This window comes from Pavona decussata, unplaced genomic scaffold (assembly GCF_977016875.1).
Source record: "Pavona decussata unplaced genomic scaffold, jaPavDecu1.1 SCAFFOLD_219, whole genome shotgun sequence".
NCBI lineage: Eukaryota > Metazoa > Cnidaria > Anthozoa > Scleractinia > Agariciidae > Pavona > Pavona decussata.
In genome coordinates, this window is record NW_028145624.1 from 1,869,226 (window position 1) to 1,896,156 (window position 26,931).

General features: G+C 37.8%; 1 protein-coding gene across 2 annotated transcripts; it reads left to right on the forward strand.

Annotated features, from left to right (window-relative positions):
- The first annotated feature begins 65 nt into the window (after window positions 1–65).
- On the forward strand, window positions 66–25,184 carry LOC146459466 (rho GTPase-activating protein 15-like). Of its 2 annotated transcripts, XM_085089388.1 has the most exons (18): window positions 66–1,018; window positions 2,181–2,375; window positions 3,587–3,673; window positions 4,438–4,518; window positions 5,346–5,519; window positions 6,685–6,792; window positions 7,891–7,961; window positions 8,276–8,357; window positions 9,480–9,584; window positions 10,021–10,119; window positions 11,745–11,799; window positions 14,373–14,468; window positions 16,445–16,549; window positions 17,618–17,716; window positions 19,915–19,992; window positions 20,441–20,575; window positions 21,409–21,514; window positions 23,757–25,184. In XM_085089388.1, the coding sequence occupies exons 1-18, from the start codon at window positions 554–556 to the stop codon at window positions 23,926–23,928; spliced, it is 2,313 nt and encodes a 770-aa protein (XP_084945514.1). In that variant the 5' UTR covers window positions 66–553; the 3' UTR covers window positions 23,929–25,184. The 2 variants fall into 2 exon arrangements, with proteins under 2 accessions (XP_084945514.1, XP_084945515.1); XM_085089389.1 differs by lacking the exon at window positions 5,346–5,519.
- Window positions 25,185–26,931: the final 1,747 nt, after the last annotated feature.

A 26,931-nucleotide genomic window follows, 5' to 3' on the forward strand; every position in this document is an offset into this window, starting at 1 on the left:
TCCGATTTCTGTTTCACTCGAATCAGTCCCCTCACATTTCCGAACTTCTACTGGAAACGAGGCCAGGCAAATTGTGGAATTGAAATATAAGCTTCGCCTTCGTTTTTCCTGTGATTTCGTGGTTTCTACCACTTTAATTGCGGAAATTTTCACACAAAGAGGTCCTTGAAGTGCAAAACTGAAAGCAAAGCTAATGTGTGGTTGCATTGACGTATTAACGTGACTGAATCACGCTGCATTGTTTTGGAGGATTCGTCAATATGCCCCCGTTTCCGTGGATGTTAATTGTTTAAAGACGTACTTCGTTGAATGGTTATATTTTCGTTTTGTGGATTGTAGGCGTCGGAAAAATTCGCCTAATTCCTCTTTCGAAAGCTCGCTAAACGTTGCTTGGTTAATTGCGTGAAAAACTTACCTGTTAACATGGCGGCCAGATCTTCAATAACATGAGCTTCCACTGGTGATTGAAGGAAGTTTGGTTGTCCCTTGTCCTATTAAAATTATCTTATGTATCTGGTCGAAAGTGGGTAAAATCTCAACTCAAAGAATCATCATGGCTAGTGGAACTGTAGAAGCTCAGTTTCCTTATAAATACGAAGCAGGCGATGGAAGAACTATTGCGTTTGCTGCGGGAGAAAGATTCATTTTACTAAACAAGACAAATGGCGATTGGTGGCAGGTCAGAAGAGGAACTGACAAACCTATGTACGTTCCAGCGTCTTACATGAGAGAAATAAGTATTCCACTTTATGAAAATGTAGAAAGTTTTGACAATAACCGTCCTTTTAATGGGGAGAGTGTAACTCGCCAAGAAAATGGACAAAGCTATGAAAGCACAGACAAGGAAAGTGAATCGAATGGAGAAAGTACTAGATCAGACTTTGATTACAACAATATAAACAGGGGAGCTGAAAATGTGGAGGAAAATTCAGGAGATGCAAGCGTCGTTTCAGACGAGTCAAATGATTTGAAAAGTAGTTCTTTGAGTGTGAGATCGCTGGCAGAGTCTCTGAAAATGGTAAGTTTGATTTGTTTTGCGTATTAATAGTATCACGCTTGAAGGTGTCGATTACTCGTCTGTTCTCTTTTATTATATTTATTATTGTGAATCAGAGCGATTTATTTTGTCACCGTGTTTGACAAGTCACCAACATTGATAGCCAAAGAAAATTGTAAACTTTGTTTCCAGTTAGTTTCGTTTGAAGGGATTATAAAACCGCAACCTTTTTTCTTTTACAAACTTTGGCCATTGGGCTAATTGTTGGCTATGTGTATCAGAACGTTTTGTGATTATCAGATCAAACGACTCTATAATATTATCATGCTTGGAACCTGTTCAATTCTTTATAAATCGTTATTAAAAACAAAAAAATTCACTGTAGACTGATGAGAGTTTTTATCACGAAAACCCCTTGTGATTCGCAAGTGCCATTAATTTTGGATAAAGATTGCTCCCACTTTCGATGTAACCGATAAGGTTATTATAACATTTTACCGGATCAGTAAGCTTATTTAGCAAATATTGAATTGTGTTTTATGTTGTTTAATTTCTCAACATAGCAAAACTCGTACTGTAGATAGTAGCTGTGTGCTTCAAATATCTTTTTAATTAAATTCATGCTGATTATATATTCAAGGCGATTTTCAACCTGACTGAAAACCTTTTCTTTTCACAAATTAAATACAACTATTATTATGGGTGAAAGTGTACAGTGACTATTTGCTGAAACACTAAAATTAATGTTTTAAGTGCAAATAAGCTTTGAGTACGTTTAAATTTGTGGTTTAAATTTGTTTTACTTTCATTTTTTCCTCTGAATTGAATTTGTTACCGTTACCCAGAACAGAGGAACATGAAATTGAAACAAACTTGAATCACAGCTTGGTTCCAGAAAATATCCCCCCCCCCCCCTGCTATCTGGGATTTTTTGTTCCAGAAACTTTTCTCAAACTCCTCCCATCTGGCCCTCAAATTTAATTTAATTAAACATAGCCTCCCCAGCACATTTTGCTAGCCTAGAAATTTTTAAACATTTTCTGCATGTTACATATGCCACTTTGTGGGACTCCATGTATATTATTGACATGCCCTGTACACGGTCTCTTGCAAGAGACTGCCCTTGCCACCATGCTTAAGCTTTAGTCATAGCCATCTTGTAACTTGTGGACTTTTCGTCTAGTCTGGTGTTCGTCCGGGTGGCAGTTTTTCGATGGCAAAACCTGAACGACCCAAATCACAGTCTCTTCCCACTGGTTGGGTTGTAATCACTGATGAAGCAAGTGGTCGACCTTGTTATTATAACCCCAAGACCAGTGAGTCAAGTTGGAAACCTCCGAGAATATCACGTAACAAGACCCCTCCCCCAAGTCCAGGGGTGAGTATAACTTATTCTTTGAAGTGTTGATGTAATGTTCAAAAGACGAGCAGGAGTGTTTTATGCACCTCGTGGTTTTAGACCCTATAAAACATGTGCTGCAAGTTTTTTGAACGACTTCAAAAACATTCCTGGAAAAGCATGTGTCAATAGAGTTCATAACAATTATGCTTTTGTGAACGTTGGAAATTAGCATATGAGAAAAATACTGCATACTAATGAGGAGTGTTTTATCATCTGATAAAACACCGCATACTAATGAGGAGTGTTTTATCAGCTGATAAAACACTGCATACTAATAAGGAGGAGGTTTATCGATATAAAGTCACTGCACATGATGTATTATAAACCATTTCATAAGTCAGTGGGCTTATGAATTATTAATGAGTTTTTGAAGTGTGTAGAATTACATTAGTGTTTTGCATGTCATGAACCTGTAACATCTTTGTAATTTCATGATCAAGCTTAAAATTTACCATCTTCTTCTCTTTATCACCGTGACCACTTTGGTGTGTATACTACCCAAGTACCACGCTATTGGCTTTGGGAGAACTGATATACAAACCCAAGAAAGTATCCAATAGGTTTTGCTGTTCAGACCTGTTTGACTCTTGATTTGTCACTGAACTTCTCTGAAGATGCAGTCAAAATAAGCTGTGACTAGCTGCAAATGACATTTTTGTTACTGTAGCATGGCGCATTATTAATATTTATATATATATATATATATGTACTATACTCTTAATTAAGGACTAATGCCAGCATGCCAAAAGGTAGCCTGAATTTTAGCTGTCTTCTTTTGGACACATACTCCCACAACAGCATCTCCTTCTGAAATAAGAAATCATAGGAGGTCACTGAAGTTCAGGTTTTTTTGTTAGCCCTACCAGTTTTACTCAACTTGAAATCATGTCTTTTGATGTTTCATTTTATATGGGATGGAAGTTTTCACTCTTCCAAATTCCCATTGTATAAATTTTGAAAGCATTGTGTGGTACACCACACATGTTATGCTGGCTTGCCTCCTTATGAACAGCTGCTTAGGCTTGTTGTCAATAATCTATTATAAAATTGAAGCTTTGTAATAATCCGTTTGCAAGATTGAAGCTTTGATTGGGTTTACTCTGTCTTCTGTGACAGAATGATTTCTGAAACACTGAAGACATTGTAAACAAATCAATATTAATTATTCTTGTAAATGTTATTTGCAGTGGCAGACACCTCCATTAGGATGGAGAATTTCACGTAGCAGTTTAACTGATGAGCCTGTGTATGTAAATGAATATAACGACGAGGAGGTAAGCTTCAGATTGTTGTGACAACTGGCAAATCAGGTGTTCTCTTATGACATGTTTCCTATGCCATCTGCAGTTGTTGTACAATGTATCATGATTGGTAATTTGAAGGCCAAAGTTGCCAGATCTTTTTTGCAGTGAGGTACTTTTTCCTGGCTCTTACTTTTAGAGAACTTTTCTTGGAAGAGCATATTTGACCTTCCAGGCAAACAAATGATCAATTCGACATAAGGATGTCGTCCATAGACTGAACAGAGAGAACAACCACTTGGTTCAAGGTTTGAGTGGATGGGCTATAATCGGAGGTTCCTTACAGTCAGCAGGGCACATTCACATGGAATATTGATGGTGATTTCTTTAAAACTTAACAAAAGTTCCAACTCTCTTAGTCAAAGTATAGCCTACAGACTTGTTATCACATTAGAACTTTTGTTTAACTTTAAACAGGGAAAAAAAGAAATCATTTCAAATAATAATTATTTGAAATAATGTAACAGTTGGTTCTGATTTTAGGCTTAGATCTTGAGGTTGTTGGGTGAGTTTGAGCCTTCAAATCCCAAAGTAAATATGAAACTATGTTTCTGACAAAGAGAACTACATGTAGTTTGTACGAATACCAAATGAGAGCAAATTCAGAAAAATTTGGATGCCAAGGCCAAATCATCACTTACCGGTAAGTCCTTTTTCCACTGGGCCCTTCCATTATTATCTTTAATTAATATTATAGTTCCTTGCTATTTTAGTGTAATGAGTTCTCATTCTTCTAGTGGATGCCTTCTAAAGACAGTGAAGGACAAGTGTATTATTACCAAGTCAATGGAGAATCATCTGCCTGGGAACTACCTGAGGTGAGTCAATTAAACAGATAACAAGAAAAAAATTATATTTTGTTAGCATTACACAGCTTCCATGGAGCAACCTCTTGTACCACATCTCTTAGACAAACGATGTCAGAAAGACATAGTAATGTTGCATGTAATATATCAAACACGAGAAGGTGTTTTTCATCAGATGTCCGAACGCTGATAAGTAGGTTGAAAAAACTCTAAGCGCAGCCAAGTTTTTTTAAACAACTTTGAGGTGTTTGGGTATCTGATGAAACACACTTTTTGAGTGTTTGATATGGCTTCTCAAATGATCAATAATTCTTGGAGGAATTCAAGGCTAAAGTTGGCAACATTTTGTGGTACATGTTATTAGGAACACATATCCAAACAACAGCCACAGTAGTGACTTTCTTTGTTTTCTCTTGATGAATTATTACTGAGTTTGAGAAATACAGTTCAAGTACATGTAATAAGGTTGTGATAATAATTTATTGATTGTTGGTGGCATGGAAAGTTTGTCATTGAACTAGTGTGACACTCACTTGCATTACTCAGCAAGTTCCACCTTTCAGTTAGGCAATGTTGTACTCAATAAGCCATTGACAGCATGATTGGCATTATTGGCATTTTGTTCCGATTTCACAAGTGTTGTTTTTAAAGTAAAGGCGTTTTTAAAGTAAAAGCTTTCTTTTGCCTTTGAATTCCACGTGATTGCAATTTATTTAACTTGTGAGGCCACTTCATTCCAGCTCTATTATCACTCTTGTTGTGTTGTTCCTTTGGTAAAATTAGCCTGTTAAATGTAGGTAAAGTTCACGTAAAATAATGCTGTCGCTGCCTTTCTGCAGGTGACACGACAATCTTTTGAAGCACTGGATGTCACATATAGAAGACGCTCTCCAAATCTCGGGCTTAGAAACTCCAAATGTCAATCTCTGCTGACATCAAGCCCACGAAACTCACAAACAAATCTTGCTGCTCCTTTGTCTGCAGCTGCTTATGGCTTTCCCCCTCCCCCCAGGGTGAGTTCATATGCTTAGCTTTGTAAATCACGCAATAGCTGCAGACGTTTGCTCATTCTCTGCCTTTGTCATACTTGTTTGTTGCACATGGTAAAACAACCTTGCACAGCTTCATCATTCTTTTGCTGTTTCATCATTGTCCATGATGTTCTACTTCTTTGTTGTTCTTGCTTGTGTTTTGCACAGTCATTTACCTTGCAATTTTACCACATCCTAAGTCAGCAGCCTTGTACATGTAGCAGTTTCCTTGCACATTAAGGTCTATGGCACTTCTGTATTCATCAACTGATGTAAAATCTCTAGAACATTGTTAATGTCATTTTGTAGTATTGCAGAGACATTGTGCCACAAAAATGGTCTTGGAGAGGTCAATTCCTTTCAGGAATGAAAATTCACCCCCTGGTGTACAATGTATTTGATACGGTTAACCACCCCAACATTTGACTTTTTTATGTTTTATACATTTATGGTGTAACTTGTTTCAGTGAGAGAGAGTTTGAGGGTGTGTACCTATTGTATGTGTGGAAATTACCGGTAGGGCTTTTGTGACATTTGTTGTCAAAGCTGTGATACCCTTTCCCCAATGTTGATACGAATTTCGAACAACACATACCAAAACCTTTGAAGTGGCATATACATTCATAAATGCTGAGTTTGTATTTATGGCTTTGGAAAAACAGGGTATAAAAACTCAGGAAGGAAAGGGTGAAATACTTTCACATTGTTGGTTTTGATAGAGGAAAACTACAGTTAGACTAGGGACTAGGGGCTAGTCCAGCACCAGGGACTCGTCCCCACATGTGTGCCAACCTTAACAATGGTTAGGAACAAATATTACCCCATGTTTCTGGAATAAACTTTAGAATGTATGCAAAATGTGTGGTAAGTCTGGGTAGAAATGAAAAATTTGCGTGAAGTCTTTGAAAATGGTAGGAGGTCCTGCAAAATCCTGGAAATAAAGTTTTCTTGAAAGACATCGAGGCACAGCCAGATGGGAAGAATTACTTAGTGTGCATTATAGGTCCTGGAAAAAAAAAACTTTCTGAGGCCTGGAAAAGTCCTGGAAATTTGTTTCCGAAAAAGGGTATGAATTTTGGGTCTAGCGGGATGTATCAGGAGAGTAATTTTAACAGAGGAGTACCTAATTCATTTTGTTCTTTGTTAGTTTCATGAGAGATCAGATTCGGTCCAATCCAGAGAAAGCGTGTCATCAATTGGGGAAGACTGGCCAGCACCTCCAACTCCGACTACAGATATTGGGAATGTGAATTTTGTAAGTGTTATCCCCAGTAGAAATGCTACAGAGTCCTAACCAGTCCACTACAACAACAACAACAACAAGACTTTATTACCCGAATTAAAAAAAGTTATTAATACATTTAGTTGATTATGACATGTTAAGGGCCTACCAGCTCCCTGAAATAACTAAGAAGCTAAAAATGTCAGGGAGCTGGTTTAAATAATGTAAATTAAATTAAACTGAGTTCTTACTGTCTCGTTATGTTGAATTCAAAGTATCGGGAGATAGAGACGTTTTCACGTTCGCCTCTAACACCTGGACAGCTGGATGTTTTTATCTCCTGACTCTCAGAATCCAAGAAATGCAGATTTTGTAGGATAATATATTTATGAAATATTTTTCAGGATTCTGTAGTACTGTACCCAGGATCTTACAGGATTTTACACTGTATGTAGTAAGATCTTCTGTAAACCTGTTTTTTGCCATAGATTGCAAAAAAAGAAAGAAAGTGAAATCACAGTTTTCATTATGCTTTGGATTATAGATAATTAAATTAAAATAATCAAGTATTCAGTCACATTTAACTTCTTTGAGTGATTCAGGAATCAAGTTAAACTATGGTCAGTTGTTTACTTGTTCAACATTTAACACATATGCAACAGGGATATTGTGATAGTTTAAACAGCATCCTACTGACAGTTCACCAACAACTTGCTGGAAGATCACTGACAGATGACTGACAAGTAGAACCAACAGTTTACTGGCCTTGACCAACAATTGGCCATGAGATTTGCTTAAATTGCTGGCCATCTGTTTGCTAACCAATAATAATAATAATAATAATAATAATAATAATAATAATAATAATAATAATAATAATAATAATAATAATAATAATAATAATAATAATAAAAGCACATAATGAGAAGAAGAAGCACTTTTTACTTTTTTTTTTTTTCTATATTGTCAAAGTTGATACTGCTATAATAATAAGAAGAAGAATAACAATAAGAATAATAATGATAGTAAGAAGAATGATAATAATAATAATAATATTTATAGGGGAACTGTTTTTCAATTTTTCCAATCTTTGAAATATACCAGTAATATTTGTTTTATTATGTATTACAGTTTCAAGAAGTGGAAAAGCAAGGAGTTTTAAATCGGAAGAAACTGTGTGAGGGAGGTGGCAAGAAACTCAAGTATGAAGTGCTTACATGTACCTACACTAGAATGACTAAAGAGTGCTATGAATTTAATTTTCTTTCTTGTATGTTCACCTGCCCCTTACACACCCCTCCCTCCCTCCCACACACACACCCTCCAGTCATCAATTGGCAGACTATTTATGGGTATTGCTTTGGTTGGTTTGACTTTTTTTTTTTTAGCTTTTTCTTGGATCATGTCTTATGTCATTTTGTGGCATATGTTATTTGCACCTCAAAAATATTTCAGACCCAAATAATCATTATAAACTGAAGACTAATTCAGTGAATTTTCTCTTTTTTGATTATAGAAAAGTGTCATGGACTCCTACCTTTGTTATACTATTCTCTTCAAATCTGGTGTTTTATAAGGACCAAAAAGCAGCTGCCCAGGTAAAGGATTTACTTTGAGGCTGTCATTAGCTCCCAGCAACCATTGAACAAATTCACAGTAGTTTTCTATGGTCTATACTCTTATAGACCATAGGATGATATCATAAAAAGTTCAAACCTTGAGTTCCACTACCAAGCTTTGAACATTTTATGGTGTCATTTGGTGGTCTATAAGAGTTTAGTTCATAGAAAACTGTTTTTGATACGTTTGTTTTTTAAAATAACATGGGAAAAGTATGAGCACAATTTACTTTATTTTTCATTGAGAAAGCCTGGTCTTTACATCTGACATCATTTTTATTGTCTGCACTCTTATAGACAATAGCTATGAGCCAATCAGTGCTCAGGAATTTTGATAGTTATTGTAAAATTTACGATGGCCCGCAATTGCAATCAAGATCACTGGCTACTCCGAATTGAAGCAGGCATGAGTCAGATGTTTTTTTTTTGAGTCAGCTCCTTTATGGCTTGTTGACTGCCATGAATACTATGCTCTCTGGCTCCACACACTTCATCTCAGTTTAAATTTCATCATCAAGTCGGTGTTCCAATCTCAAGTCACCCTGTAGTAACCTTCACTGGAGAAAAATTTGCAGATGTAGAACTTTGGTTTCCAATTTCAAAAGTACTGTCATTTTCTTTTGGTGATACGTACATTAATACATTCAAGCGACATGTTTTTAATTTCTTAATATAGTTTATGTATTTATTTATAGATCTTTCTTTGTTTTCTTTTAATTTTATGTATAAATTTTAGTCTTAATCTTTGAGGTCCTTTTCGAAAAACCACATTTTGTGAAAAAGTTTTCAAAATAAAGATCATTATTATTATTTATACACATTGTGTGACATTTGCATAATGGGTGAGCAGAGAAAGACACAAACAGCAATATTTTGAGAGAAATGTAACACTACTTTTATGTGTATACATGCATATATTGATAGAATGTTTATCTTGTTGATCTAACATTAAAAGGGAACAGCCTTTCACTTTCAGTAGCTCTTAGCACCATCAGAATACAAGCAAACAAATTGGTGATCTTGGCAACAGTTTATTTTCCATCCAAACCTCTCAGTTAGCCAATCGTAATATAAACTGTTATGTTGTATTGTACCTAACAGAAACCTGGCCTTCCACATGGCAAACCAGAAAGTACCTGTGTTTTACAAGGTGCTGCATTAGAATGGGCCCCTACATCAACAACGAAGAAGAAAAATGCCTTCCAGGTATATTATCTTGTGAACTTTATGTTTTACAGCACTCTATATATCCATTTTTGTTGTTGTTGTTGTTGTTGTTTTTGTTGCATGCTTCCTCATCTTGTGGGTGTTCTGGGATTTGGTAAGTGTCCTCTGTATATCACCCACAAAACAGAATGCATGCATCAATGACGTGGGAGTATCACCACTAGTAGTTTAACTGTGAAAATAGAGATGGCCTTGAATCATAATGCTTGGTTACATCCAATTGGCCTTTTGCAACAATTGGTCATGAGGTCAATTACCATAAAGCTTTGTAGCTGGAGTTAAGTGATTTCGAGTAATGGAAAGAACATGTTTCAATAATTTAGAGAGAACACAAATTTCCATGACAAGATTGTGAGAGTCTGGTCTTTATGAGAACAAGAGTTAAAAGTAGCTTATTGTATCGTCTCTTTTCCAGATCCGAGCATTGTCAGGCCTGATGTTTCTCCTTCAGCATGATCATCAGATGGAAGCCAGTAATTGGTTCAATGCTGTAGCTGGTGTGATAAAGAGACTGGTGAGTCACTTAGTTAGATAGCTCTTCAGATTACAGTCAACTCTCGCCTTGTGGACACGTCGCTATTAGGGACGCCTTGATAATAAGGACAGCAGCTTAATCCCCAGCAAAAATAAATTACAGATGTTTGATTGAAATAAATTCCCGCTATTACAGACCCTTGCTATTAAGGACACTTCTTCCACCCAAGGGTGTCTGTAATAAAGAGAGTTGGCTGTAACCTGTTCTGTAGGTATATTAGCCAACAGGGCCTGGCAGGATTCAAGTCTTGTGGTGTGCATAGCAACCGGATAAGCAGTGCTCGAAATTAAAAAAAATATCCAGGTTGTCCCTATTTCAAAAGCCGGGCAACCAAACCCGTGGATTTGGTTGCCCTGATGAATCCTTGGTTGCCCGTTAGAAAAAAAAATTTTGCATCAACACAATAACTACAAATTATCGTGCCTTCTGGTGTGAACTGCAACCAAGGTCGCTTGTCTTTCCATGTTCGCTGCGGTTCTCGTTTTCTCTCTTCTTTCTCGTACCGTGCAGCTGTCTCGCTCAATTTAGCTTTCTTTCGAGGAGGCGGCATTACACCGGTCAAAAAATGCCACATTTGCACTCATTGAAAGAAAATACTTGTATTCTGTACTGCTAATTGAAGACATAAAAAATCAAAACCGAAGTAAAGAATTCGAGAACAATTATGGTAACAATTACATGCCGTGTAGAGCTTGAGATGTAACTCACATTGCAATGGCAGTGAAGCTTGAACTAATCCCATAGTTCTTAGTGTGCGGCGATGGTTTTCGCGGAAGTCTGGATTTAAGTTGTGGCATATTCAAAATGGCGTCTTTTAATCGTGATCGCCACGAGACATGAAACTTTGTGTTTGTCTCTTACATTCTCGTACCTGGCAATGTTTTGTAAAATTTACAGATATCCAAAACACAGGAAAACGCTAAGCTGAGGCAAATTAATTATTATTAACTTCACACTATCGGACATTGACAAAACAAAACCGTCACGTAAGTAGGGTGTCGTTTTTGATTAATTTATTTTCTATTTTTGGCTGGGTTGTCTGTTGTTTTCTCCCCGGGCAACCAGCCTCTTAATTTTAATAAAAATTGGTTGCGCGGTAAACTTTTTGGTCGTCTCGGATGACCGGACGACCGCTAATTTTGAGCACTGGATAAGTATTGCCTAAATCTAGATCTGGTGTTTCAGTTTGGGCTCACTGTCTTTGTGTTTGTTCTGATGGGATTATACTTGTGTTATCAGGGAGGAGGTAATCCTCTGTGCATGTTGAAACCCAGGGGCAGATGGACAGGGAGGAAAGGGTTTTTTTTGGTGAACTCTGTATCAGGAAAACGTTTTTAGGGTATAAGTTTCCCCTACCCTCATTTGAGATCTCTGCTAACTAACAGCCATCTTTCTTCAAAATTATCCTGAAAAATGCTCTACTCTTAGGTACATTTACACTGCTGGTTAGGGAATTCCTCATTTCCTGTTTTGACGATTAATTTTTCTCCCTTTGGTTGAATTTTGGAAGGGAATGGAGTTCCCTTCCCTTTGTCTTACAAATGTCCTGACTTCTGCTGAATTCTACATTTAGTACATAATTGTACTTTGTTCTTGCCTTCTAGAATGAAGATGAGCCTTTCCCCATATCTGGCACAGTGCAATACCAGCCTTTACAAAGTAATGTTATGACAAGATTGTCACAGTTTGCAATGATAATTTACTACAACACCACTTTGACAGTTAAACCATGAAATAATAATCATTAGAGTGGCTCTAAACAGGGTTTGATGCCAGAGTTTTACCTGAGATTAAGGGTACTTCCTGGGTTCGATAGGGTAAAAAAGGGAAAAAACATTTTTTTCGACCAAATAGAATTTGGGGATTTTATCTAACATTTACTGAAAAAAAAATTGTAAAATATTAAAAAGCGCGCGAGATATTTTGGAAAACGTATTTCCATCTAAAAGTAAATAAATAAAAAAGGTGTCATAATCTTCTTAGTGTGAGACGCCCCAGAGGAATTTTCGCGGCAAACGCTTCATCCGGGAGCTCTTATTTCAGAAATAGGCATATTTTGTTTACATCTCGCCTGCCGTTAATTTCTCTCTTCGAATTTTCTATTCTTTGCCGGCGCTTCCCACATGGAAAAGTCATCAAAAAACGAAAAGAGCCTGTGGATAAAATCCTGGAAGATGCCAGGGCCTAAGAAAAAGGGAAAGATAGGTTTCAGCGAAGATCGAAAACGTGATCTTGCAGAGAGCAACAAAGGCTCTTGGTTCGACCAAGAAACTCTAGTCGACGTTGAAGGTTCTGTCGAAGGTGATCACGAAGAACTGGAGCAGCGGCCTTCAATTTGATCTACTGTTATTGGATCAAGTACACAGAGGTCGATTGCTGTGCAAACGTCCTGCAGCCGTAACTTTGCAAGCGTCCTGTGAAAATATCAAATATCATATTCTACATCCTCTGGGCCGATTTCTTTCTTCTGCAGCGAGATAAAACCAAATAACGTTTTACTGCGTGTTTGTAATGAAACATTGGAATAAAATCAGCAAGAATTAGACCGATGAAATAGAACTCAACAGAAGCGTATCAGCCCAGGTGTAATACTGGAGATAGCGTGTTCTGCGTGGCCCTTTCTCTCGCTTTTTGCTCCGCTCCACGCTATCTTGAATATTTCTTACGAAGAAATCACCATCGTACCTAAATAACAGTAAAAATCGATTTTCTTTCATTATACATTTCCTTTGATACGAAATGAATAATCGCTTTAGCTTGAAGCATAAATTACATTACACGCAATCAAAACGAACAACCAACCCAATAGATTTCATCTCTGTTATCAGTGCACTCCGCTGAGGAGTGCACAGTTTGGCAAACTCTCCGCTGACGTGGTTCTGGTTTCGTTAGCCCTGGTTTTTCCCCGTTTTCCTGGTTGATTTTTACGTTTTCCTTTCGCCACTTTCCCCATCTCGCTCGATCACAACAGCGGAGTCTAAAACGTGTCTGCAACGCGATACTTTTTCCGCGAAATTCTGTGCTATTGTTGTTGAAGCCATGGGGTCCTGTTGCTCGATTGGCTCGCCACCTAATGAGGTGTCATAATCTCCTGTGGAGGCTTGTTTTTCTTGCAAACCTTTATCGAGCGAAAACTTGCACTTGAATTTTGGCAGAGTATGTCGACTTTGAACGAATTAATAGGGTATGTAGTTTTGACGGATTGTCGTGAAATTTGGCCAGAAGATTTGAGGAATAATGACAAACAAAAAGGTGTCAGGGAATTTTGATTTTCAAAATATTTTTCCCGTGGCGACTGTTTACGCAACACGACTCAAATATTTTTTGCTACTCAAACTTAAGACGTGGATATCTAAATAACCAATCAGAATTTCAAAAAAGCCTGACACCTTTTTGTTGATTGATGTCTTGTGAATAACACTGTGCAGCGATTTCGTTCTTCGCGCGGCGTTCGATAACCGTTTAATTCAATGGAACGACCATCGGTCGATTCGAGGTTCTACTGGATCCTGGCACTTAAAAAAGGAAAAGATCGCTCAATTATATTTTTTATAGGAAACTACATTTATTAAGCTTTATAATGATATATAGTTTGTTAGAGGTTTATTAAAACTTGCGCGCGTACGATTTTTTTTCCAAAGGACACCCGTGAACCCAGGAAGTATCCTTAAGGGAACTGGTGATATTAAGTTAGTCTGAACAGAAGGTCCCCATTGGCCTGGATTAGGGGGGTTAGCAAAGACACCCGTTACCTCATGAACATTACCAACAAAACGTTATTGGCTTTAAAATTTGAGTTGACACAGAAATATTCAGCTAGCAAGGGTCAGCATTGTTAGACAAACAAAAAAAGTGAAGTGAATCTCATTGTCATCTTTTACTGCTGGATAGAGGGTTGGCTATGTAATAAAAACTTCATCTTTTGATGTTGAGGAGGGGGAGTGCAGGCAGGGACAGCCATCTATTTTGTGGTTTAGTGGGTCCTGTTTGAGTATTATAATAATAGTTTTGACCACTTCCCAAAACCACTGGGAACTGGCCACTAGCCATCCTCTGAAGTTTGTTTTGATGTGTTATCACTTTTTATTTTAGTATTTATAATTTAACAACTTACTGTGAAGGTAAACTTTGCAAAATGGAATGGATATTAAATGCTCAAGCATTACATGTTCTGTTTAATTAGTGCCACTGGTTACTGTATTTAGCTTCTTATTAATGTTTTATTCTTGCAGGCAATGATAATGACGACGTTTATGAGGATCCTAGCTATAGCACACCTAACTCTTTGCAATCTGAAGAAAGACTTACTCGCACTCGCAGCAAAAGAGGTAAGCATATTAAACAACTTGCATAAATTACAGTCAAGATCAACAGAGCCATGGCTTTTTTCATCCATGGTCTCCACATCAAAATGAAATCAAGAAATGTACCACAAAGGTTAGATTTAACACCCGCAGTGCTAAATTCATGGGTACTCATTGAGGCATGCTTTTAATTCTTTTTTGACTTAGGGTAAAAAATATATTTGATATCTCAGGAGTAACGAGAAGTGCAACTGCAAGGTATAAAACTTGGGGTTCGGTTAAACTGTGCATTTGAAGAATTTCTCAGAAGATACATGTACATGTATGCTTACTGTATGTAATCAACAATAAATGCAGTACTAGCTTATTCAAAGCCAAAGTGATTTCCTCTAATAAAGCGGTTACAGTAAAAATTAATGACTTGGAGTAAGTCGAACTCTTTATCTCTTGCTGGTATCAAAGTAAACAGGGCTTTTGTCATCATGGAACATTTTTTCAGTAGCTTTCATTGAATGGTCGTAGTTTAAGATTTCATCCACACATGCAAATGTCAGAACTATTTTGTACATACCTCTTACTAATTGAGTTTGAGGTCCGTACTGTAAGTTACGGACCAAGTATTTCCCTACTGATTTATATGGCCCAAGCGTGAAGCATGCGGGCCATAAATCAACAGGGAAGAATGAGGATCCGTAACTTACAGGACGGACTGAGAAAACGAGGTTAGTAAGATATTTATTATATCTCTGAGGTTAATCCAACGTGCGGGAAAGGAAACTTTGAAATTTAGGGGGCTGTACAGTGAAATACTGCCCGCAAAACTGACCAATAACACTGCACGTACTAACTAAGAGATATAATAAAGTGTAATAAATGATACTACCACAGTAAAGTGCTGTTTTTAGTAGCTTTATTTGAATGGCTTTAGTTTAGTTAACAAATAGATTCCATTTTGCCGTGCGTCTGTACTCTGATAATGCACAGATGACGTCAAAACGTGGTGAGAACAAAGAAGTATGCTACGAGCCGCAGGCGAGTAGCGTGACTGATGTTCTCACCATGTTTTGACGTCCTCTGTGCGTTACCAGAGTACAGACCCACGGCAAAATGGAATCTATTTGTTTTATACAATAACCAAGACATTTCAACACATTTCGTGAGCGAGCATCGTGTTCCCTGAGCTGAGTCAAAAACTTTCCAGCAAACTCAGTTTTGGACTACTACACACATGCAATTGTGATCTTCTAAATTAGAGTATAATCCGAAAGAATTTCACTAACAATATTTTCGAAACTAATCTTTATTCCAGAAGGAAATCCTGACCTCAAAATGTCACAGCATGTAAGTCGCTTCACTGCGATCTCTAATCGATTAGTCGCCATTACCGGATTTCTATCGGCGACATATTTTGACAAATATTTGCTTCCTTTTCACGTCACAACAAAGTTCTAGCTTTTTTGTCCTGATTGAGATCACTCTCAACGGTCTTTGTCCAATTTTTTTATTGAACACTTTTCCTTTCGTGTGAAAATTTGCCTATGTTTCTCCGCTTCTCGCAAAAACAGTTTGCAAAACTTTGTTGACCAGTCGCTCTGGCTGGACTCTAGACTCTGATCACGTGCGCCGGTCACACCACTCGATGACGTCAATTGTGCGTCTATACTCTAATCACACACTCCTCTAGACCAATCAAAACGCGAGCTTTACACAGTTCATTGTATAAAATTTTATCTACAAAAGCAAAAGTTGTAACTGCCTCATACAACATAAGTTAAACATTAGCACAGGATAGTTCTTGTTAAATAACTTTTTTTGCATGGTCAGAAAATAGCATCTCTTTTACAGACTTGAAGTTGAAGAAGTTTCAAGCGTTTGTTTGGGAATGCATTAATGTGATAGTCAATTAACTTCCTTTGCTATTATGTGCTTTAGGAAGAATTAGTGGTCGTTTAAAGAAATATTGTTGCTCAATTCACTTGTTGCACTGAAAATCACTACAGGTAGCGACAGGGAGGACAATAGAGGCAAAATCAAGGACCGATTAAAGAAACTACTCACAAAAAGGCCTCCTATTGAAGAGCTAGAAAAGAAAGGGATTATTAAAGGTAAGTAAAGGTGGTATTTACCTGGCCCCGGCAACCTCATTCCCAGGGTCTCTCCTCTTCACGTCCCAGGAAGCGAGAGGTTGTTCAAAGGGTGGATGATTTTATCCATTGGATAGTTCGCTATCCAGCAGATAAAATGTGTGCAAGATTTTCATGATAGTCCTATAATTTGTGGATAGAGTAGAAGCATATGTCAAATTTAAGAATGGCATTGTGTGGAAAACTTGGCAAAAGCATTGGTTGGGGTACATTTTATTCCCTGGATAGCAACTCATCCACTGGATAAAGTTATCTGCTCTTTGAACAACTGGGCTGATGTTTCATTTAATTTCCTTTGTTATGATGAATTTTGAGGGCTAAAAGAGTCCCAGTTCATTTTTTCTGAATGCCCATGCACATTTGTTATATATAACCATAGTTATTATATAGTACCTAAAGTAAATCTACCCTAAAAACAGGTAATTTGTGGGCAGTCATCTTAGGGTTTAACATACAATTACTTCAATTGTTATTTTGGACTGTTCTTAAGTGGGTGGTTTTCAAAGGAGGCATATCTTGAGTTGAGGTTTATTAGTATTGTTTTTTTTTTAACATTTCCTAAAGGGAATTATTTTTTGTGGTAGGGCTATTGTGCAAGTTAATTTATTGGGCGATGTATGTGTATCTCATGACTCATTGATAAAGTTAAGGACTGTGCCTTGTGAGAAAAGCAGATCTTAGCAAGGGCTGTTGGAATCAAAAAAGAAAATTGGGGGGAACCACGCATTTTTTAGAGATAATTAAGCAACAAAAAGCAGTAAAATACAAAGCAATGTATGGCGTTTTTTTTCCAAATTGAAGCTTTATTATCCCTGAAAAATGCATGGTTACCCCCAATTTTCGTTTTGGGTACCACAAGCACTTGCTAACTTCTGCTTTCTCCGCATAGTTTTAAACCGCGCAAAATTATCCTTGTATTAGAAGGCACCACCCATAGGAAACCCGACCATCTCGAGGTGTGCAGAACGTATGCGCAGTAACAAAAGTAAGCACCTTCCTTAACTGCAAACTTAATGTTTCTTTTTTCAGAGAGTGTATTTGGCTGCAATGTAGTACGACTTTGTGAGAGACAGAACACATCAGTGCCTGTGTTTGTGAGCAGTTGCATTGCTGCTATTGAAAAGAGAGGTACAGTATCAGTCAAGTTCAACTGAACACTAGACTTGCAAGTAAAACTCCTGCTTTCCAGTGTTCCAGATAAGAGAGGGGTTTCAGGGTAAAAACCTGAAAAGGTTTGTTCCTTGACCAGACAAATTGTTTAGTAAACTTAAGAAGATGTGGAGAGAATCAGGGCTGTTGACCCCTCAGATTCAGATTTTTTTATTTATGCACTATTTCAAAAGGAAATTACCATACATCGCAAAAGTAACATAAAGACATTAAATGACATAAATCATCAAAGGTTATTCATAAATGATTATTCATTGACACTCAAACTTTGAAAGTTATCTGGAACACCAATAATAATAAGTTGAAGTGACACAACTCTTTAGCTTTGCAAATGATTTGAACCCAGTTGTCATATCGTCAGTTGGTAAATTATGATCTTCTGAGTGGGTTTGGATTTCGGAAGGATTATTTTGGTGATATTGACTGACGTTTTGACAAACTGAGCAGGTCATCATCAGAGTTGAATGAACGGTGTACTGTAAACCCCAGACACTGGTTACAGTTGTCACTGCTGATAGCAGGGCACACCTTAACTGACAGACGAACAGTAACGTCACAACTTTTGTTTTGTTTCAAAACCAATGAGATGAGTAACTACAGACAATAATACCATCTACTGGCTCTGCACAGTTCACTTGACTCTGAAAATCATTTTCACCCATGTTGTAGACACGTCAGTTGATGTCTACACTTCTCTGATCATAATTTACTCATTTATGATGAATCTTTATATCCTAGCATAGACACCCCCATTGCTTGCTCACTGTGAGTGCCCTATTCACTTGAGTAGGTGATTTTTTTCTTAAAATGAATCCTTTACAATGATTTATGATGAGAAGACATAAGTTGTAACTAGTATGTAAGTTACAACCTTAGTATGTACATTACTTGCAAGAAATTTCGGACGATTTTAATTTCGGACAAAAATATTGTCCGAAAATGAAACCGTCCGAAAATTTGTAAGTGTCCTAAATTTCAAGCGTCCGAAATTTTTACAGTATAGTATAAAACTTAAAAAGTAGTTTCTGGGCGACGGCAACACATATTCAAAGCCAATATACATCATATGGCTAGAATTCGGATTAGGCGGCTTTGCTCAGTCGTTCTTCAGCGCAGTGTCCGAAATTTTTGTCCGAAAATTGTCCGAAATGAGGGAAAAAGTGTCCGAAAATTAAACGTCCGAAATTTTAACGTACGAAATTTTTTGCGATGTAAGTAATAATTCGTTCCTTGTTCTTTTTTCCCTGTATTTTATTTATAATTTATTATTTATTTATAATATCATAATCTTTGACCGGCCCACCTAGATTAGCCTGGTTATTTGCAGGCCAGTCCAATGTATCAATGTACCAATGTATAAATGCACAAAGAATAAAGCTGTAAGGAAATTGAGCTTTTAGTGACAACCTATGGCACATGTCTTAGAACAATAATTTTCAAATTATGGCGGAGAAATACTTTTACATTCAGCTTCAGGTGAAAGTACCGCAATAGGCAAAACAAAATATTTCAGCCATCCAGTGTGGATTCAACTTGGTGATAACCACTGGATCAAGAGCTATACATTAATACTGTCAAAAAAGTGACCGATATGAAACCAAGAAAAAAAAGGAAATCCCAAATTTAATTTTTAAAATATTAAATGGAACTTCCACTCCTTCAACAAATTGACGGTAAATTGTGGGAAATAGTGTTTAAATTCTAGTGTGCTAAAGTGTGCTAAAAATTAGATATGATTATGGCCTATTTTCGATTTGAAATTTCCCGGGCGCCGCCATTTTGGATTTCATGACGTCATACGGTTGCTGCTATTGTTAGTGAGCAGAAGTTCTTTTGTGTGTAACAATTGAACAACCCGTATTGCGTACCGTCATGAAATCCAAGATGGCGGCGCCCGGGAAATTTAAAACGAAAAATAGGCGATAATCAAATGCTGTTTTCTCCGACACAGAAATATTATTTTCATGTTTTCCAACGAAATTTGAAGTTAGATTGTAGTTTCAACAATGTAACGTTAATTTTCTTTTTAAGAGTGGAGGTTTCCTTTAAGAGGCAATCAGTATCAACTAAACAGCTGCTTGATAGCTTGTGGTAAGTGGGTAGGGGTTTGACTTTGAGAGCGAGTGTTATAATTTTCCTTTCGTCGTTTGTTTCAGGTCTGTCATTTGATGGGTTGTACAGAGTGTGTGGTAATGTTTCCACTGTGCAGAAACTCAGAATCATGGTCGACCAAGGTTGGTTTGGCAATTTACCTTTTATTTTTTGTCGCAGCATATGCACAATCTTCATATCTAACACCACACTTAAGTTCACCCAATAGTCCTGCTTCAAGATTTAATCCACAGACGTGATGATTAAACCACTGGCCTTTAGTATTACCTTAATAATTGAGTTGTCTAGTCTATACTAATGCACATCTTGCGCTACTCGCTCTCGTCTAACTTTGTCGCGGCAGCCAACTCTCGGTAAATTTGGCCTTATGAAAAACATGTGGTCAAAACAAACATTTTTTAACTGACTTTTAGCCTGGGTAAGGTTCTTAGTATGTTCTTAAATTTTAGTTAATCTCAGCCTCAACGCCTCAACGTTCTTATGTAAAAAAAGGTTCTTACATAACAAAGAATGTACAGTATACTCTTCTAACTGGTCATAATCTTTATTCAAACTATGTTGTGTTTGCAGAGGAGAAAGTAGTATTGGGTGAACCACCTTTTGATGATGTCCACGCACTCGCTGGAAGTCTGAAGCTTTACTTTAGAGAACTGCCTGAGCCTCTGATTCCCTATGACTTCTTCAGCGGATTTGTAGAGGCAATAAGTGAGTATTATATAATAATAAAATAAATCGTTAACGAGGAAACCTAATTCAGAAGGGTCCTCAATTTAGACCTAATTAGACCTTATAAACCGTATGTGAATTGTTTAATGCTGCCTGTTGGGCTAATGTAGGTTTACCTCGTTCAGTAGCTGGACTTCCTCGTAGTTTTTCTTAAATCGAACTGTTCTGCTTTGATTGAAACCATCAACGGATACTAATGGAGCGGGCTTTGAAAATTGACATGAAGTCAAAGAACTGAATTTCAGTATTTTTTGTGGTTTTCAAGAAATAGAGCTCACTCGTGTGATAGGTGTGTCAGAAGCAATTGGGATTGGACAGTGTACTTCACACACACAGACACATGTTGTATCGTCCAAGTTTGATCTCGGGAAAACCACAAGCACAATGTATATGTTGTGGTTCAAAAATTTTCAAACCAGTTTGATTTTTATTTCCCCTTTGTCTCAGATTTATGGTAATGAATACGTTCAAAGAAAATAATCCTTCGTGAAATAACACGAAAAATTTCTGTTAGCGTTAGTTTCACCGAGCGTAAACTTCCTTTGAGCTGTGAAAGCAGAAGCCTTTTTCGGCGGGCGAAACAAAAGCGTGAAAAAGCGTCTGCTATCGCAGGCTAATCCGGTATCATAAGGTAGATTTCTCATTAACAGTGATTGACCTTCCCAGAGAGGTGATGTAGTAGAAATAGTTCGAGAGAGCAGTGTAAAAGTGAAGGTTTTTGGTGATAACAACTTTGCTAAGCATTTTTCTTCCGTGAAACATTTCTTTTTTTGGTGTATAGAACAACTTAAACTTGTTTTCTTTTTCTCCAGAACAAAACACACGAAAAGACAAGTTAACTGCGATGAGATCACTGGCAGTTCAGATGCCAAAAGTCAATGGCGAGACGCTGAAGTTGTTGCTGCGTCACTTGCGAAAGTAAGCATTTAGTAACCACCATACCGAAAAAGATGGCGAGTGGTACATTTACCCATAATTTTTGGCGTACGAAAACCCTAAAAGGGCCCATTAAAACGTACAGAAAAGTTCTGAAAACTTTCGAACGTAGCATACACAATGTTGTTAGTACGGGGACGAATTTCGCGCAAAATATGGTTTTCTATGTGCTTATTGGCTGTGTTAGGTTCGCAAGACCGCCGACCGGTTAGCTCATTTGGTAGAGAACCGGGCTCCCGTGCGGGAGGTCGCGGGTTCAAACCCCGGCCGGACCAACACTCAAGCTCTTTAAATTAATTGAGGAGAAAAGTGCTGCCTTTGTAATGACATCTGCAAATGGTTAGACTTTCTAGTCTTCTCGGATAAGGACGATAAATCGTAGGTCCCGTCTCACAACCCCTGTTCATGATTACTTTGTGGGACGTTAAAGAACCCACACACTGTTCGCAAGAGTAGGGGACGTAGTTCCCGGTGTTGTGGTCTGGCCTTTCATCTTTCACACTCATGCTTGGGTTGAGTGGGTGGGTGAGATCTAATATGGAGCGATGCTGACGTCCGATCTCACCCCTTAGAATTGTAAACCGGCCGCCATGAGACTTGGTGATATGTGCGGTATATAAGAATTTCATTCATGCATTCAAGGTATTGTGGTAAAATATACTGCCGCCATCTTTTTTACTTGTTGTTTGTGGATAAAAGGTACTTGCCATGCTGTTAATTGTGAACAATGCTCACATATTTGCTGAAAGCCTTGATTGAGACACATTTAATTACGTTGTGGCTGAAAGGGGGTCTTAATAGAAAAAGTTGTGGGAGGAGGGGTGGGGGAGGCTAGGGCCGCGCTTAAGGACGGTGCCTACTTTTGTTAATGCGCATACGTTCTGCGCATCTCGAGATACTCGGTTTCCTATGGGTGATGCCTACTAATACAGGGATATTTTTGCGCGGTTTAAAACTATGCGGAGAAAGCAGAACTTAGCAAGTGCTCCTGGTATCCAAAAAGAAAACTGGGGTTAACCATGCATTTTTCAGAGATAAAAAAGCTTCAATTTTGAACAAAACGCCATACATTTCTTTGTATTTTACTGTTTTTTAGAATAATTTTTGCGTTATTATCTCGAAAAAATGTGTGGTTACCCCAAAATTTCTTTTTGAATTTCAATAACCCTTGCTAAGATCTGCTTTCCCAGCATAGTCGTAAACCAAACAAAAATACTTCTTTATTAGTAGGCGCCGTCCTTAACCCTTTGAGCCCCAACAGTGATCAGCATCAAATTTTTCCTTGTGATATCAATTCTGAACCCAACAGGGTTTTCATTTGAGGCCGGAGGCCGGACGTTTCGTCCGGTCGTTTGCCATTCCACGTCCGGTACTTTGAGATCAATATTGGCGATTTTTTTTTTTTACTACTGTATCATATATTTTTCTTACTAACGCATCTCATGAACATACTGACTAGAGGATAACAGAAAGATCAATTACATTATTCAAAACGGCCATATAACTCTTTTTTCTTTGCTTATTGAGCGGCGGGATATTTTATTGGTTTCCCCTCTTCATTTAAACGGAATTGAAGTGACTATTTCGTTTCACAGACAGTGATGATTCAGCTTTTGGCTCGGACCTTGATGAATAGACTACACTCTTGATGAATGGACGACAACCCAAGTTACCAAACATTTTTAAAAATCAAATAAATTCGCAATGATAAGCCAATGAAAATTCTGTTGTTGCCATTCTCCCTCCCCCTACCAACTGACCATTTTCATTCAGTAATTTACTTTTTAAAGAGAATTTTAGTGAGCGCCAGCATTGCCTAGGAAACTGTTTCCTTGGTTCCAGAAACGCTGGAAATGGCGTTTCTGAGTATTCTATTTTAAAAATTTCCTGGGAGACCCCCCTAGATACTTGCGCCTTCGGCGCTCGCGAGGCGCCTTACAGCGCCAAGAAAACATTCACGTCCGGTGCTTTTAGAAGTATGTCCGCTACTTTACAAAACAGTTGAAAAAACTGACCCAAGGTGAATTTTCTTGATATTTTAATAGCTTCTCCCCAGTACTTTGATAAGAAAAAAACGGGGACAAGTTAGGAGAATTTGTTCTTTGGTATTACGGTTTAAAGGGTTAATAGAGCTTTTAGGAAATTTCATTGAATGTCTCGGCAGTCGAGAAGAGAATATGGACGTTAACAGTTGGATTTAATGTTGTTTATTTTGTCATTTCAGGCTAATGGAGCAGAGTGAAGCAAATCGCATGACTGCTCAAAATCTGGCCATCGTGTGGGGTCCAAATCTGATGTGGCCTCGGTATGACTCAGGAGACATCGCACTCAACATGGTTCACCAAAATCAAATTATAGAATTTCTTCTGTTGGAATTCGACCATGTGTTTAAATAGTTATCAAATTAGAGCGGTTTCCAATTGAGTGTCGTAAAACCAAAACCAAAGTAATTACTCTGGCCAATCACAACAAACGCAAACAGCACAATGAACCAATCAGAATCCGCAGCAAATACATGTAACCGGCGCTAAGCACGGGAAAACCCGTGCGAGCAAGCACGATTGTTTTTAGTTTTGCTTCTCACGGCGTGACTTTTGCCAACAAATCGAAGATTGTAGTAAAGCAAAACTAAAACAAACGCTTACTTTCGCCACTCAATAGAAAACCGCTCTATGCAGAGATGCAAACAGAAAGAGATGCTTATCATTGTATTTTTCAGTGAATTAATGTTAACTTTGTTGGCAGCGTTGCCACTTATGAGAATTCTTGCTACGAATATGTAGTATGGACTAAGGGCTCTGAAATGTGTTTCTGTAAGTTTGCAGTTTATTGAGCTCAGTTGTAGGACTGGTTTTGGCCTGTTTTAGATGGCAGTAGGTCTCCGTGTACATACTGTTTCCAAATAGTATTAGATGTCCAATGTGACACGTCATTTTACATTCGTTGATTCAATTATAAATAGTCACGAACAATTTCAAACGCTAAATCCCTTGTCTTGTTAACGCTTGCACTGCCGCAGATAAAGCTTCATTCGTATAATGCGCCACTTAATTTTACTTCGTGGATAAAATCATGGATGGCAGCTGGAAGAAAAGTTATATCTCTGCTGCTGTTCATTATGGTGCACCAGGTTTTGGTCGCAACATTTGAATCTGGTCGCAACGTTTGAATCTGGGTGAAATCCTAAAGTACGATCTTTCAAATGAAAATTGTACAACAGCACTTTTCTGTGATTCGGCTTTCGATTTCCGATTTGTTGGCGTTATCTTTTGAAGTTTTTACTTTCGGGGAGTGAGAGAGTTAACATTGTACAATGCGGAAATTGAGACACCTTTGATATCTTTATTTTCTTAGTTACCCGGGGTCACATTGTACTTAAAAGCGAATGTTCAAATAGCAAAGCATCCCTATTTTTGTGTCTTATTAGGGGAATACTTTTCCACTTTGATCAAATAATTTCAATTAGATTTGATACGCCACGCCCTTAAGGTGAAAAAAAAAAAGTTTTGTCCAAGAGTTGAAGTGGTATAATATATCAGTTTAAAAAATGAAGTAATAGATGACCAAAGGATTGTCATGCACCTTCTGTTGGTGTAAAATGTATAGATTTGGATGGATTGAATAGTTATTAAATTCTAAAATATAAATGAAATGATGAAAAGTCTTTGTTGCAGTAGTTTTAAGGGTTTTTTTTATGTCTTTTTGTTGTTCAAAAAGCAAATTTTCTAGTATGGGCAAGGATCTGATTACGATTTTTTTGATGTGTCATGCCCGCGATGATTTAAACCAAAGAACACCAATCTTATTAGTAACAAAGTAGTGTTGTGTCACAACTGGTCATATGATTTCTCCGCACGCTGGAGACTTTTTATAGTTCCTCTTTCCGAAAAGATTGATAGCCGAGATACTGACGCGAAAGAAGCTTCTGTGAATTTGAAAACTTATTGCTATCACTGCCTGGTCAATTGTTTTCAGCTTTGCTCTTTCTTTAGTCTTTTGACAGAGTACACTGGAGCTGTAAACAGGCCACTGAGTGTAGCCATTAGTAAGTTCCTACGGCGGCGGCATTCAACGCCGCTACAAACAACGCGATATGATCAAATTCAAAGTTTTATGGAGCATGTGGGCACACAGTGATGAAGCTTTCATTCACTTTCTTACTAAGACATCATTCCTACCAATTCAATCCCTGGATAGATCGGCTGCATTGTAGAACTGAAGTTGAACGGGCTGAAGTAATCGCGAAGTAATTCTTTTCTTTATAATTGTTTTCAAATGTTGTTGTTGTATTTGCCTTCGTGGTCGCTAATGGCCCTCTCTCACCATTAGTTGTCATTTAGCGACTAAGCCGCGTAAAGAACTAACTAGCAAGTTGTGACTTTTTTTTACGACCATTACAGATGAAATTTGTCGTATTTTCGGATTACGTCTTGTTTGACTATCGCGCTTGAGGGTTGACCACACAAATCCCTTCGCTCATTTTCGTGCTGTTTTGACGCGTACCTGGGCAACCTCGTTCTCAGGGTCTCTGGAACGAGGTTGGCACCTGAGTACCCTATAAAGTAGAATCCTTCACTTCATGGTTTCTCTCTTCTTTCCTTGAGGAAATTTAGAAGACGTACTAGAAATTTTAGTTACTAGTAAAACAAAGAATAAATCGACTACTTCGTGATTCTTTCAACTTGTTCAAATTTTTTGTGGGCGAACTAACCTAATTCCTATAAGTAAGTATTATGGATCAGTCATTCCCAGCAGTGCCCTCCCCTCCCCCTCCTCGGGCTATTAGCAATTTTTGAAAACAAACCAAAAAATAAGTTGATTTGGTAGTTTTAGGGCATACCTACATTCTAATCGAGTCTCAAAGAAGTCTTAAGCTTCTTTCTCAATATTGCTCCGGTGAGCGTTCGTTGTGTGGATTTACCATCTCATCTTGTCCTCTTTACAAAAGTTTATCGTCTTTGTCGATGAACCAGTATCATTGAAAGGAAGGGACAAGTGCTGTGAGGAGCAACCTCGAGGGTAGACTAATGCCCCCCCCCCCCCCTTCCGGGACAAAAAATGCCCCACTAATGCCCGAGGGGAGAGGTACTGGCACTTCTGAAATTGACTGATGCATTATCTGTTCATCGTGTCGTTTTCTTCATCGGTACAATTACCGTGTCTGCCTTTTAGTTCTCACATTCTTAGAAATAAACGCTAATTTTTTAACTGGATATTTCATTTATCTGCTTTTCGGAGGTCTGTATCAATTCTTTTATGGTCTTTAAAGTGTATATGACAGATTTTTTTATTTTAATATTCTTATCAATTTTTCTTCCCCACGTTTAAGGCGTATAAAGGCGTCAAAGTCTTAACTCGTGGATTTCTTGACATCTTTTAGGTTGGTGTCGATTACATCA